Source organism: Chanodichthys erythropterus, chromosome 23, assembly GCF_024489055.1.
Source record: "Chanodichthys erythropterus isolate Z2021 chromosome 23, ASM2448905v1, whole genome shotgun sequence".
Classification (NCBI taxonomy): Eukaryota; Metazoa; Chordata; class Actinopteri; order Cypriniformes; family Xenocyprididae; genus Chanodichthys; species Chanodichthys erythropterus.
Genome location: NC_090243.1, coordinates 8,376,125 through 8,392,134, shown reverse-complemented (window position 1 = coordinate 8,392,134; position 16,010 = coordinate 8,376,125). Strand labels below are relative to the sequence as shown.

At 37.1% G+C, this 16,010-nt stretch overlaps 1 protein-coding gene across 3 annotated transcripts in view; it reads left to right on the top strand.

The window, feature by feature from the left end:
* The first annotated feature begins 9,135 nt into the window (after positions 1-9,135).
* Positions 9,136-16,010, top strand: part of dap (death-associated protein) — a 22,855-nt gene continuing 15,980 nt past the window's right edge. Inside the window, exons 1-2 of one of the 3 annotated variants that reach the window (XM_067378680.1) lie at positions 9,136-9,361; positions 10,350-10,455. In XM_067378680.1, coding sequence (XP_067234781.1) covers positions 9,307-9,361; positions 10,350-10,455 — 161 coding nt within the window. In that variant the 5' untranslated portion in view covers positions 9,136-9,306. The remainder of the gene's footprint in view (positions 9,362-10,349; positions 10,456-16,010) is intronic. The other 2 variants (XM_067378679.1, XM_067378681.1) reach the window with 2 other exon arrangements.

Below are 16,010 nucleotides of genomic sequence, written 5' to 3'. Positions count from 1 at the left end.
TTTCGGAAGGAGGGGCTTCATAGAGACAGGAACTAAACAACGTGTTACTAATAGACTGGGAAGAGAGGTGCTGCAACAATGTAAGATATGTGAAAAATAATGTGTTTTTTGAACATTCAAGCATGAATGCCTATTCTAGACTAGTAGACTCCAAAAACAAAATCAAGGGCATAATAGGGCCTCTTTAAAGGAACACTCCACTTTTTTTGAAAATAGGCTCATTTTCCAACTCTCCTAGAGTTAAACAGTTGAGTTTTACAGTTTTCGAATCCATTCAGCCGATCTCCGGTTCTGGCGGTACCATTTTTAGCATAGCTTAGCATAGTTCATTGAATCTGATTAGACCGTTAGCATCGCGCTTAAAAATGACCAAAGAGTTTTGATATTTTTCCTATTTAAAACTTGACTCTTCTGTAGTTAAATCGTGTACTAAGACCGACGGAAAATGAAAAGTTGTGATTTTCTAGGCCGATATGGCTAGGAACTATACTCTCATTCAGGCGTAATAATCAAGGAACTTTGCTGCCGTTCCATGGCTGCAGCAGTGCAATGATATTACGCAGCGCCCGTGAGCCCCTGCTTGCACAGGGAACGTGCCTTGCAACCATGGAGATGTTTGTGAGAGACGCTGCGTAATATCATTGCACTGCTGCAGCCATGATACGGCAGCAAAGTTCCTTGATTATTACGCCTGAATGAGAGTATAGTTCCTAGCCATATCAGCCTAGAAAATCACAACTTTTCATTTTCTGTCGGTCTTAGTACACGATTTAACTACAGAAGAGTCAAGTTTTAAATAGGAAAAATATCGAAACTCTTTGGTCATTTTTAAGCCCGATGCTAACGGTCTAATCAGATTCAATGAACTATGCTAAGCTATGCTAAAAGTGGTACCGCCAGAACCGGAGATCGGCTGAATGGATTCAAACACGGTAAAACTCAACTGTTTAACTCTAGGGGAGTTGGAAAATGAGCCTATTTTCAAAAAAAGTGGAGTGTTCCTTTAATGAGGTTTTTTGTTAAGTAATGTGTTTTATATATTCATAATAGCATATGTCTTTTAAACATTTGGAGACTGACCGAGTAGGATTACAACGAGCCTCTGGCCGGATACCCACAATTCATTTTATTGATCTGCTCCTCCACCACTTCCAGTCGGGTACGGTATTGTCAGATCCGCAGCCATCCGAATGCTCTATCACCATTATGGAAGAGACTACGGAGTGTTCCCTAGGAAACAGGAAAACAGAAGCAAGAGATGCTGGCTTTGAATCCTTCCCATAATCCATAGCTCAGCAGAGAGCACAGTTTCAGAGCATTACATTCCCAGCAGGCTTTGCATGATGTACAACAGGGGTGTCTTGCGCCGATTTAGGCTACATAACAATTCACACATGGGCACACGGATGTGAAGAGAGGCCTGTAACTGTTATTACCTGTAGCTGGAGACGAAATAAATAAGCACACAGGATGGATTCTCTTCGCAGAGGAGGAGGATGTGGCGGCTCATGCTTGGTGAGGCATTATGGGGATTAAGTAACAGGCACCTTAAATTTAGCCTTTTGAGACGGGCTCTATATATCTGCTCATTTCCTGTCAGTCTGAGTATTGTCATTACTTCTCTCCTTTCAGAGGACAGAGTTCCACCATCCAGCACAGAAGAGAGCAGAAAATGAGATGTGTGTTTTGATCTGTGGTACAGGAATAAGGGTCCTGATGGTCATGGAAATGTTAGGGAATTGTAAAACTGATTCTGAAGTGAAAGTCATGGAAAAGACATTTTTTTCTAGTTTTGCTCTGTTCTGTAATATTGCATCAGCTAGATATAGTAGCTGGAGTAAAACTTGCCCTCAAGCCATTGTGATAACATCAGCCTGTCCGCTGAGGGTCTTATTGGGGACTTTTGTACACTAGTAAGTGTCCTTGTTGAAATCTATTTTTTAAAAGTTTTTTTTTTTTCTGACATACAACTTAAAATCTTCCTGAGCGATCTCTAATAAAATAATTCCTATAAGCTATTGTTGTGGAAATTCTCAATACAAATCTGACTTCACCACTGACAATTTAAACAACTCCTAGTAGTAAATATAATACTACAGTCTCTCGAGGTAATTCCCTGAATTCCTGAATACTTACAATACAATACTTCCCTGAAGTATGGTGACGACGTTCCGTCGAGAAACTACTACCTCAATCACACTTTTCCTGTTACATTTGTTGTCTTTTGAGTGTAGAATCTTTAGTACTTCTATTCCTCACTACCTCAATAACACTTTAGTTGTTACTTTTGCTGTCTTTTGAGCAAAGGATCTTCTATTTCTTAGCTACACAGCATATACCTGACACGACTTCCAAGTTGCTCTTTGTAGAAATGAAGTTTTATTTACGGCCGGGAGATCACTGGTCAAAACATCTAAGTGAGTCTCAATGAATAGAAAGATACTATGCACATTTAAGTCTTGAGTAAAAATCAATGTCTTCTTCACTGTGATTTGTTCTGGTGATTGGTTTGTAATGATCTAAGCTAATCATATGACTGGTCTTTGACCTGAGCATCCTTAGTCTGCATTTTCTGTACATTTCATGCTGACATAAAATATTTCTATCACACTAGTAATCATGAACTTACTGTGAGGGTCAGGGAAAGTCACTGAAATTCATTGATTTTTGAGAGCAGTCTCTTATGCTCACTAAAGCTATATTTATTTGATTAAAATACAGTAAAACAGTAATATTGAAAAATATTATTACAATTTAAAGCAACTGTTTTCTATTTTATTATTTTAAAAAGTAATTTAATTCTATGATGGCAAAGCTGAATTTTCAGCATCATTACTCCAGTTTTCAGTGTCACATGATCCTTCAGAAATCATTCTGCTGATTTGGTGCTAAAGAAACATTTATTATTATCATCAATGTTGAAAACATTAGTGCTGCTTCATATTTTTGTGGAAACTGATGATTAAAGTGCAAACGAACAGCATTAATTTGAAATAAAGATCACTCTAAATGTCTGTCACTTTTGCATCTTTGCTGGATAAAAACAGAAAAGAAAGAAAAAACGTACTAAATTACTGAACTTTAAAAAGATAATGGCAGAAGAAATATCAGTTACTCTTTACAATAAAGCCTAATTTGTTTAATTTTAAAGGTGAAGTATCTGGGAAATGCCAAAGTTAGCCTGCTAGCACTCTCCCTGCAAATCAACGTCCAAAGCCACGCCTCCTCCAAAACATGAACGCGCGCACACACAGCTGCTCTCAGCAAAGCTTCACAAAAGACAGCGTTAAAAACTACCTCATGTCTCAAAACACAACATTCCAATAATAATGAACATAAACAACTTGGAGAGCTTGTACCTGACTGCTGCAGACTCATTTCATGTTGACATGGATACGCATAATTTCGAGTCTGAGGACGTGAACAGCTCCGGTTAACATCACGGGTTGCCATCTCTTAAAGCTGCCCTTGATTCAAAAATTGAATTGACCTCGGCATAGTTGAATAACAAGAGTTCAGTACATGGAAATGACATACAGTGAGTCTCAAACTCCATTGTTTCCTCCTTCTTATATAAATCTCATTTGTTTAAAAGACCTCCGAAGAACAGGCGAATCTCAACATAACACCGACTGTTACGTAACATAAACGTAACATAAACACTGTACTTAGGCGATTAGACATGCTGCATGACGAACACTTTGTAAAGATCCATTTTGAGGGTTATATTAGCTGTTTGAACTTTTTTTATGTTGTTTAAGGCAAGCGCGAGCTCTTGGGGAGTGGAGCACCAGATTTAAAGGGGCCGCGTACCCTGAATCGGCTCATTTATAATGATGCCCCAAAATAGGCAGTTAAAAAAAAGAATTAAAAAAAATCTATGGGGTATTTTGAGCTAAAACTTCACAGACACATTCAGGGGACACCTTAGACTTATATTACATCTTTTTAAAAAAAAGTTATGGCGTGAACGCAGCATAAGCTCGTTGTTCTGATTCAGTAGGAACTGTAAAAGGTAAGTGGCTGCTGTTTGTTTGCCCTGCTCATTACTGCATATCTGTATGCATACAGTGGCGTGAAACGTATGATGTCTGCGCGAACAGGGTGCGTGAGGGTATGTAAAAAACGTAAGCTCACAGGCAGGTAGGACATCACTTTATTTTATTCGGACCGAATATAATGATTGGATGTCCATGTTATGGTCCTACGCCTTCCACAGATGATATATATATTTATAAAAATACATTTAGACTGTTTAACATAGTGATTGCTATCAGGATATGAGGAGACTTTCAACCAGAATAACAAAAAAATGTTTCTGAAGAGAATGCACCTGTAAATGCATTAACTAACATAAACAAACTATTTTTACAACATTTATGAACCATTGTCAATATTGATTAATAACAATTTTCATGTTCATTAACTAGCAAATACAATTTTGATCTGAAAAAAAATATATTAAAAGCTGAGATTAACTAAGACTGCTGTAGAAATATTGTTCATTGTTTGTTCATGTTAACTAATGTAGGTAATTAATGTTAACAAATTAAACCTTGTTGTAAAGTGTTAGCGAAATATTATATGTAGGCTAATATTGTTTTGCAAATGTATGTTCTTATTTTCAGGACACTCCCTGAATAGCAAACTACTGCAGGAACAAAATATGGAATGTTTTTTTATTTCTTTTTTTTTGCTTCAGCCTTGCATATCATAAAACAAAAGTCTCCTCATCTCGAGTCCTACACCATTTATGCAACACCATAATTGGATTTGTGAGATAGATAGACTTACAAACATTATAGAGTCAGTAACGTTAAGTTAGATTAACATTGTTAGGAGACTTGAATTCTATGACATATAGTCTGAATTGTAGAGCATTTGTGTCAGTTATAGTAGCCTGTAAATGTTACTGACTCGCATGTTGAAATATTTCAATGCAAGACCCTCGCTGTCTCATCCCCTCGGCACTGTGAAGTTGTAAAATTAAATTCAGAGGGTGTGCAGAATAGCTCTATTTCCCCTGAACCCTTGCAATGATTAAGTGTTCAATATGTACCAAAGTTTCATTTTCAGTGTGTGCCGCCTCACACTGTGGGATTATAATCTAATGTGGCATGAAAATAGGTCTTCAATTCAACAATGTGATTCATTTTACGCCAGGGCAAATACGGCAAGAACTCAAAACTCATCTCTCTTTCGTACTGTTGACACATCCATGAATTAGAGCCCCAAAATGCAGATTTGGCACAAAATCAATTTATGTGTAGACGAAAGTTAAACAAAAGAATCATCATCCCACTGCAGATGAAATTATTCATGAAGTGAAAATGAATTTTCGTCAGTATTCATTTTGGACTGAACAGGGTTGTTAGTTTAATAGGCATCTGTGAATGTCAGACGCTACATCTTTGTGCCAGACCTGATTACATCAGTGTTGTTTCCTTCCAAAATGACCAATAGCTTCTTTTTCATGTACAGGGAAAAATCAAAAGGAGTATAGGTCACCCCCAAAAAATTTTGCATAAAGAGAATAGTCTTCTTTTAGTAGGCTACCATAAAGATTTTATATATTGTAACATTACTTTTAGAACAATTAAGCTCATTCTGCTCCACAATTCTCATTACTGTAATGTGAAATACACGCTTTCAAAAGGTATACCTTTGTATTTTATATACCCCTTAAAAGGTTGGTTCAGCCAAATATGAAATTTCTGTCATTAATTACTCAAAGTCATGTCGTTCCAAACCCGTAACACCTTCATTCATCTTCAAAACATATATTAAGATATTTTTGATGAAATCCGAGAGCTTCTGACCTCAATATACACAGCAATGTCATAACCAGTTTCAACATTAATTACCTACATTAGTTAACATGAACTAACAATGAACAATATTTCTACAGCAATCTACAGAAAGGTAGTAAAGACATTGTTAAAATATTCTACGTGACTACAGTGGTTCAACCTTAATGTTATGAAGTGACGAGAGAATACTGAGCCTGCTTTCTGACGTAGAACCCGGAAGCGCTGCACTGTGTTTACAAAACAGTGAAGGAGACTGACGTGGAAGAGAAGAAATTGTTGAATAGTCGTTATTTTTGTTTTGTTTTTGCAAACAAAAAGAATTCTTATTGCTTCATAACATTAAAGGTGCCCTTGAATGAAAATTTTAATTTATCTTGGCATAGTTAAATAACAAGAGTTCAGTACATGGAAATGACATACAGTGAGTTTCAAACTCCATTGTTTCCTCCTTCTTATATAAATCTCATTTGTTTAAAAGACCTCCAAAGAACAGGCGAATCTCAACATAACATCAACTGTTACGTAACAGTCGGGGTGTACGCCCCCAATATTTGCATGCCAGCCCATGTTCCCAACATTATGAAAGGGCATTAGACAAGGGCAGGATGTGCACAGCTGAATCATCAGACTAGGTAAGCAAGCAAGAACAATAGCGAAAAATGGCAGATGGAGCAACAATAACTGACATGATCCATGATTACATGATATTTTTAGTGATATTTGTAAATTGTCTTTCTAAATGTTTTGTTAGCATGATGCTAATGTACTGCTAATGTCACGGAGACAAGAGAGCCATCGCTATTTTCATTTTTAAACACTTGCAGTCTGTATAATGCATAAACACAACTTCATTCTTTATAAATCTCTCCAACAGTGTAGCATTAGCCGTTAGCCACGGAGCACAGCCTCAAACTCATTCAGAATCAATGTAAACAATATAAAAGTATACAATACTCACATAATCCGTCGCATGCATGGCGAAAACTTTGTAAAGATCCATTTGAGGGTTATATTAGCTGTGTAAACTTTGTTTATGCACTGTTCAAGGCAAGCGCGAGCTCCGTGGGCGTGGAGCACAAGAATTAAAGGGCCAGTAGCCCTGAATCGGCTCATTTATAATGATGCCCCAAAATAGGCAATTAAAAAATGAATTTAAAAAATCTATGGGGTATTTTGAGCTGAAACTTCACAGACACATTCAGGGGACACCTTACATCTTTTTTTTAAAAGTTCTAGGGCAACTTTAAGGTTGAACCACTGTAGTCACATACTAATAAGCTAAAATTACTTAAATGATGATGGTAAACAACACTTTTTTTTATTATTATTGCTGAAATAAGAGTGTTGAACTTTCTTCTCCTGCATCCTGTGATTCAGAATGGCAGCACAGCTTGAAGGTTTGTTTGAGGTGCTACTGTACAGGCAAAAATTTGTATTTCCTTCAGCCTGAGGCTTATTCGTTTCACTTTGGGTGTGAAAGAGCCTTTACATTTGAAAAAAATAGAACTTTTGTTTTTTGTGTTATTAAAAACAAATAAGAAAGCCCTGCCCAGGTGAGAAAAAGTAACACAAAAGTATAGCGCATTAATTTCCATAAAAAGTAAAAGTAACGCAATTACTTTTTAGGGTGTAACACAATATTGTATTACTTTCCCCTAAGTAACTTTCCCCAACACTGCATATTCGTATCTAAAGTGTGCATATTAGTACCTAAATGGTATATTAGTACCTTTGAAAGGGTCCCACCCCAGTGACAGCTTATGTGATATGAGGACATTTCAGGTTGTGACTGTTAGGTCTTTCATATTAATCAGAACATTTGGTTATTAGAGCATGCAAGCTAAAGGTTGCATAAAGCTCCCATCAATATCTCATGATACGTCCACACAGGAAGTCCAGTCTGACTGCGAATGTCACAGAGATTATTGACAGTCAGACATCATTGGCACAATTTGTTCTGCACAATACAGCTCAACCTGTGAGCGATATAGCATGATCAAATACTGCCTCTATCAGGCTCAGATCAGAAGCTGCCTAAACCATAATTCATATCTGTTTGATTGCCTTTCACTGGGGCGGGACAACTGTTTTAGTAAACCCAGAACACTCCTCACATGTTTTTTTGTGGTCAGTGATAGTGAGTTAGCCTATTTGCTTTAATACATGATGGGATACTTCACCAAGCAACTATGGACATAATCTAACAGCTGATGCTGCAAATGCAGAATTCTGCTCCATCACAATAAACTCCACAGTATATTGATTTGAAATCAGTTTGGACTGTTTGCTTTATTTTACCCGCTGCCTAAAAAGTGCAGTTGTATGGGTTGTTTCAAAATGAAGACTCCTGTCATTAGTCTCCCCTCTAGTGGTCATGATTCACCTCAGTATAAATTCATCAACACAATAACAGCTGCTGGTTGCACAACAGTGCAATAGGGCACACATCTGATAGATCTATTGCTTTATATACACTTGCGAAGAACAGAACTTGATTTACTGATACTGACAAGCCATACTAAGACATTTTGTTTGCATTGCAGCATCTGACTCAAATAGCCTTGGGCTAAACTCGCCCTTTGGTATGATGATTCTCTGCACACAATATCACAGGGGTTAATATGAAATATAAGGGCTGTGATCTCAAATGTGCATTCCTCAATGTTTATTTAGGGAACTCCATTGTGTTATGTAGACCGACTTGAGCAAGACTGACATGATTCATTTTCCCCCATAGTGTAAAACTGTGTTCATTGTATTTTTGATGAGAACACTGTGTTTTCTTTGCTACTAGCATCTAACACTGTTTCATCTGGCGTGGTAGTGATATATTAGGACCACTCACATTGTCAGCAGTGTTCTTGAATAAAGCAAACAGAGCTTTCCAGACATAAATAACCCATGTTTGAAATGGTTATTATGTTTGCTAAAATTTCCAGACATTATATTTAGGCTATCCTTCATACATCTTAACTATGAGTGCATCGACTCCAGACTGATATGATGGAGATCTCATCTCATGATGTGAGTATTATTTTGCATCATTTTTAACATGTTAAAAGTACTATTGATTTCTTTAGTGGTGCTTTTTCTAAAAAAAAAAAAAAAAAAAAAAAAAAAAAAATTTTTTTGCTACTTTTTCTTTTAATGAAAGCAAAGAACACTTCATCCCGCTCTCTATCTAAAATATGCAACCTGTGTGCTTATTAATAAAAGTTACACAGCTCTACATGCAGATTTATGTTTTCTGGTTTTCCCCGTATGTTCCATTGGACTTTCCATAGTAAAGAGGTGGAACGTCCTTTCTCAGTAAGCGCTCTTATTGGCTGGAGCGACCACTGCCGTCATCACGCACCGTTGCCAAACAATGGGCAGGGAAAAGCCACGTTGACGAACTCGACAGTAGTCTGCGTTATTTTCATCCAGGAAACAGAAGGATTGTTTTTATTTTGAAGACAACGAAGCAACTCTTTGGAAGAAGCGCTTGACAGCAACCATGTCATCGCCGCCCAAAGAGAAAATCGAAACAAAAGCTGGACATCTCCCTGCTGGTAATGTCCCCGTGCTATTGCTTTTGCTGTTGTTGTTTTTCTTCTGGGAAGTCTAGTGGACCATTACGATAAATGTGTGCCTTTTTATTTAGAAAATTTGATTTTCTGTGCGTGTCTGTAGATTTTAGACATTGTCTCAGAAAAAATAATAATCAGAAAACAAAAACTAATTTGATGCTTTAAATTCTTCTATTCCCATTGTTCAGTACAGTTTGTTTATTGCCCATAATCCTAGTAACAGTGTAATAATAGTAACTATTTAAAGATTTAAAATCTGTAATGGTAATAATGCTATGTTAATAAGTTTTTATTTTTTTATTTTTGTGTATATATATATATATATATATATATATATATATATATATATATATATATATATATATATATATATATATATGTGCATGTTTTATAATTAAGTAAGGATAAGTTGGAAACAGGCCTTGGATGGGCCAAAACGGCATCTGACAATAATATAGTAAAATTTCAGAATTGAATGTGTCTAGTAAAAATACCTATAATAACAGAGTAAACGTTGGTATCAGCTATCAACTTATCTTCATAGGGGATGACTAAGGCATACTTTTTGTGGAATGTCCCTAATGCAGGACTGAGCTCATGGGAAGTGCTTACACGTTGCATGCCACAAGTAGTCACTTGTCTCTAACGGACAATGTATGCTACCGATCAACCATGTTTGATTGTGACACATGGCAGAGTTTTTTCATCCACGTTTTTTCTTTTCACGGTGTGTAAATGTGTGATTTCGCATTGTGTTTCACTTCGTCAGCATATCTATCTGTGCGGTGTAAAGTACACAAGAAATCAGATAACAACGTGTAATGACTCTAAAAGTAGGCCAAGGGGAAAAGATTGCACACTAAACTGCCTCTAGTGATTTATATGTCAAATTTCATAACATTATATAATAAAAGTAATCTCATTTACCACAATAATAAACTCTGAACTTGTTTTTGTTCATTTCTGGCAGTGAAAGTAGGAGGAGGCATGAGGATAGTTCAGAAGCACCAGTCTGCAAATGAAGTGCCAGACAAGAAACAAGAAGAGAAAGACAATAAAGAATATGAGACTGAGCCGTAAGTATGCTGACCTTCACATTTCTGCAGTATGCATTCCAATTCCATCTCTCTGCACTGATAAGCTGTTTCTTCTAGTGAAACACATGGTAAAATATATCTTCAGCTGCAGACTTGTCAGAATTATCATTGCTTTGTTTTTTATTGATTAATTTCTGTGCTGAAGTATACATGAAGATTGTTCTAGACTTTTAAGTCTCATAAAGCTCTTATATGGAGCCCAAGAGAGAAAACTATGTATCAATTCATAACACTTTAGTATCTGTGTGCTCATACTTTCATTTTGTTGACTTGCAACCAGTTGACTTATTGTTGATTTTATTTCCAGCCATAACTAGCCTGTTATCAAGACAAAGAGCATTTTTAAAATGTATTATTTTATTGCACAGCTCTCTGGAATACTTCATTCTGATTGGTTGATCGCTGCATTCTGCAGGTGGATATTTTGCATAATAATAACACTAAACTGTGGTGGACGGCTGTGAAACTTGACTGTGTCATGCTACAGTTCTTCCACATCATTAAATTAATTAACTGAAATCAATATTGCATGTCCATTTATTTACTTGAAGGGTTAGTTCACCCAAAAATGAAAATGATGTCATTTATTACTCACCCTCATGTCGTTCCACACCTGTGAGGCCTTCATTCATCTTCAGAACACGAATTAAGATATTTCTGATAAAATCCGATGAGGCCTCCATTGACGGCAAGATAATTAACACTTTCAGATGTCCAGAAAGGTACACTGTAAAACCCAATAAGTTCAGAATACTCAAAATTATTGTAGAATCGATTACCTCAAAAAATTTAAGTAAAGCATCTTAAATCTTCACATCTTCCCCTGTATTAATATTGTGCAAAAACACACAAAATAACACTCAATTTCAACATTTATTCTCCCTTACAGAGTGTGACGCAAAGCATGCTGGGAACTTGAAATCTGCTGCAACTCAGTTTATGTTGAGGGGATTCTTCTGATAACGACGTGACATGGATGACGTCACTTTATAACACTCAGTAAACTTAAAAATAATAATTTAAGCATAAGGATTTACTCAAAAATGTTGAGCTACACAAGATAAAACTAAACTCCTCGTTCAGAAAATGTAATTGTTTTAAAGGTGCCCTAGAATTAAAAATTTAATTTACCTTGGCATAGTTGAATAACAAGAGTTCAGTACATGGAAAAGACATACACTGAGTTTCAAACTCCATTGTTTCCTCCTCCTTATATAAATCTCATTTGTTTCAAAGACCTCCGAAGAACAGGCGAATCTCAACATAATACCAACTGTTACGTAACAGTCGGGGTGTACGCCCCCAATATTTGCATATGCCAGCCCATGTTCCCAACATTATGAAAGGCATTAGACAAGGGCAGCCCGTATTAACGTCTGGATCTGTGCACAGCTCAATCATCAGACTAGGTAAGCAAGCAATAACAACAGCGAAAAATGGCAGATGTACTGTTAAATGTGGTTAAAGTTACCATCCTTTCTTACTGTATTCACGGAGACAAGAGTCGTCGTTATTTTCATTTTTAAACACTTGCAGTCTGTATAATTCATAAACACAACTTCATTCTTTATAAATCTCTCCAACAGTGTGTAATGTTAGCTTTAGTCACAGAGCACTATCAAACTCATTCAGAATCAAATATAAACACCCAAATAAACGCTATACTCACATGACCCGAAGCATGCATGCAGCATACATGACGAACATCTTGTAAAGATCCATTTGAGGGTTATATTAGCTGTGTGAACTTTGTAAATGCACTGTATTATAGAGTCACGCGCTCGATGGGCAGGGAGCGCAAGATTTAAAGGGCCAGCAGCCCCTGAATCGGTGCATAGTTAAAGGAACACTCCACTTTCTTTGAAAATAGGCTCATTTTCCAACTCCCCTAGAGTTAAGCAGTTGAGTTTTACCGTTTTCAAATCCATTCAGCCGATCTCTGGTTCTGGCGGTACCACTTTTAGCATAGCTTAGCATAGTTCATTGAATCTGATTAGACCGTTAGCATCGCGCTTAAAAATGACCAAAGAGTTTTGATATTTTTCCTATTTAAGACTTGACTCTTCTGTAGTTAAATCGTGTACTAAGACCGACGCAAAATAAAAAGTTGTGATTTTCTAGGCTGATATGGCTAGGAACTATACTCTCATTCAGGCGTAATAATCAAGGAACTTTGCTGCCGTTCCATGGCTGCAGCAGTGCAATGATATTACGCAGCGCCTGTGAGCCCCTGCTTGCACAGGGAACGTGCCTTGCAACCATGGAGACATTTGTGAGAGACACTGCGTAATATCATTGCACTGCTGCAGCCATGATACGGCAGCAAAGTTCCTTGATTATTACGCCGGAATGAGAGTATAGTTCCTAGCCATATCAGCCTAGAAAATCCCAACTTTTCATTTTCTGTCGGTCTTAGTACACGATTTAACTACAGAAGAGTCAAGTTTTAAATAGGAAAAAAATCAAAACTCTTTAGTCATTTTTAAGCGCGATGCTAACGGTCTAATCAGATTCAATGAACTATGCTAAGCTATGCTAAAAGTGGTACCGCCAGACCCGGAGATCGGCTGAATGGATTCGAAAACGGTAAAACTCAACTGTTTAACTCTAGGGAAGTTGGAAAATGAGCCTATTTTCAAAAAAAGTGGAGTGTTCCTTTAATGATGCCCCAAAATAGGCAGTTAAAAAAATTAATTAAAACAAATCTGTGGGGTATTTTGAGCTGAAACTTCAGACACATTCAGGGGACACCTTAGACTTATATTACATCTTGTAAAAAAATGTTCAATGGCACCTTTAAGTTGCAGCAGTGATTTAACAGACTTTAATTGCAGCATACTCAATCTTTATAAATTAGTAGTACTGTTCGGGTTTACAGTGTACTAAAAACATATTTAAAACAGTTCATGCGAGTACAGTGGTTCAACTTTAATAGTATAAAGCGACGAGAATACTTTTTGTGGGCCAAAAAAACAAAATAACGACTTTTCAATGGGCCAATTTCAAAACACTGCTTCATGAAGCTTTACGAATCTTTTGTTTCAAATCAGTGGTTCGGATCGCGTATCAAACTGTTGAAATTTTAAAATACTTATGATGTAACGAAGCCTTGTTTACTGAAATCATGCGACTTTGGCAATCCGAACCACTGATTCGAAACAAAAGATTTGTAAAGCTTAGATTTTTGTAACACTTTGATTAATTTTCATTTTTGTGTGAACTAACCCTTTAAAAGCAGCATAACAGTCATTATTTTGTCATATAAATCCTCTTAAGCAGGAAATTCCTGTTTATATCATGCAGAATTGTTAATAATAATAATAATAGTAATATAACTAAATATATAGGTAAATATAGATCATTCTAATAAAAATTGCAATTTAAAATGGTTAAAAAAAAAAAAACTCTGAACCGAGCTACTGTGAGACCCTGAAAACACTATACCATGAACAGCTCAGAACTATAAATACACTGTGCTGTGCTTCACTGTTAAAAACAAACATAGATACATTGCATTTTTATTTAATTAAATCACGGCATTTGCAATTTGATAATCACATTAAGCCGTATTGTGATTTTGGTGTTACTGTGATTAATGCAGCCCTACTTGACTAACAAAATTCTTACTAGACCTTAGTAACACATTTTAAAGGTCATAGAGTCTTGGCACGACGTTGAGTTCAAGTTGAAAAACATTTGATCAGTGACACAGGTGTGCAATTCCCATTTGACTGCTGGCACATGGAGACGATTCTGCTAAAACAAGACTGTTTTTCTTGGATAAGCGGTCCACACTAAACCAGAATGTTTAATATGATGATGAAGTCACTGTTAATGTCCATCTGTCTCTCGATGAGTAAGAGTGAAGGTGAATTTAGCAGCACACTGTTGTCTTTTTACACAACTTTCTGAATTGGTGAGCACATGGCAATCATTTTTGGTTGCAAACTAAACATAACAATCTTGGGTGTGTCAGTAAAGGAATATGTGGCAACAGCCGGATATCACATGTTCCTTTTTCTTCATTGTGGTGGAGTGTGTTTAAGTTAAAATAGCTTTCATTGAGTTATCTGCTGGGTAGCTGTCTAGCTGCTTGTTGCATAAGTGCAAATGTGCAGTGCAGAAGTTTGACGGTCCTCAGATTTCTTTAGTGCTTGTGTTGTGTTGTTGCTGACCTGTTTTCAGCACTACTGAGGTGTGTCCACAGTGTTTGGCTGCTGATTCGGATGGGCTTTATGGCTTTGTTAGCAGTCCCCTCCACCCCTGTACCTGATGACTGATCGCCCGCCCGTTACAGCAGGTCTGCAAGCGAGCCCTTATCAGCTCACTCAACCTGCTGCAGGAAATCCTACAAGGTGTTTCATTCCTGAAGCTGCTTTTAATATCTCTTTGGCATTCTTTCGGAAACATGGAAGTCATTTGCGAGTGGACATTTCAGAGAAGAGGTTGAAATGTGGTTTCAGTGCCGAAGAAACGCGCTGTGATGTTAGAATGTAATCCCTGCACCCATGCTATTAGGTTTGGCATTTTCTCGCAACGCTGGCAAGCTAAGAGGAAACTCTCATTTTCCTGTGTAGTCTCTTTGTGTTCAGATGTTATTACAAAGCTTGTTTTAGTTGTTGACTTCAGTCATTCCTTGGATGGTTGGTTAGTATCATTTAAAAGTACAGTAAGTGATTTCTGAGAAGTGCTGTGGATATTTGAAATCAGCCCAAATAAACAAACCCCTCCCTTCATTGCTCCACAACCAAAATGCATGAATACGCAATGCAAGATTGGTTGACTCTTTATCATAGCTGAAGTGAAGCAAAATAATGCTTTGAGATAAATAAAGAAAAGATGACAAACTAACAAAAAGGAAGAACAAAAAATGAGCATACAGTACACAAGAGTATATAGTAAGAGTTACAACAATAGCATATGAAACATAGCAAAACCATACTCATGTATGGAGCAGAAACAATGCAACCTCAGGGTCCATTTCCATTTTCTCTCACTTGGCTCTCTCGAGCATTGGAAAGCTTTTCTAATCTTAACATGGGTCCTAAAGCTCTTGTCTGATCATCATATCCCTTCTTTGTCCGGTGATATTCCTCTGACCTTTTTTGTAATGTCTCTCAGCCATCTCTCTTTCTACAGTCTTTCTTCAAATCTCCCTCTTGTTCACTCTCTCTTCTCCCCCATCATGAGTGTATACGCCCCCTACTGTTGATTGGCTACAAGTGTGTTGTGGTGCTCGGTCTGATCCACTTTCAACAGGGTTTCTCAGAAATCACTTACTGCACCTTTTTAAGGCTACGTCCACACGAAGCCGGAGCTTACCCTAAACCGATCTTTTTTTTTCCTCGTCTCAAAAAATATCTGCGCCCACACGAAACCACTGAAACGACTCAAAACGATGTAGTATACATGCCAGACCATTATGTGGCGCTGTAATTCTGCCGCAGAAATGCACTTAAAGCAGCAAAGAAGACTTGGAGCATGCGCATAAACCTTGCGCGCTGAATACAAACTTTAGCAAAGCTTAGAAATAA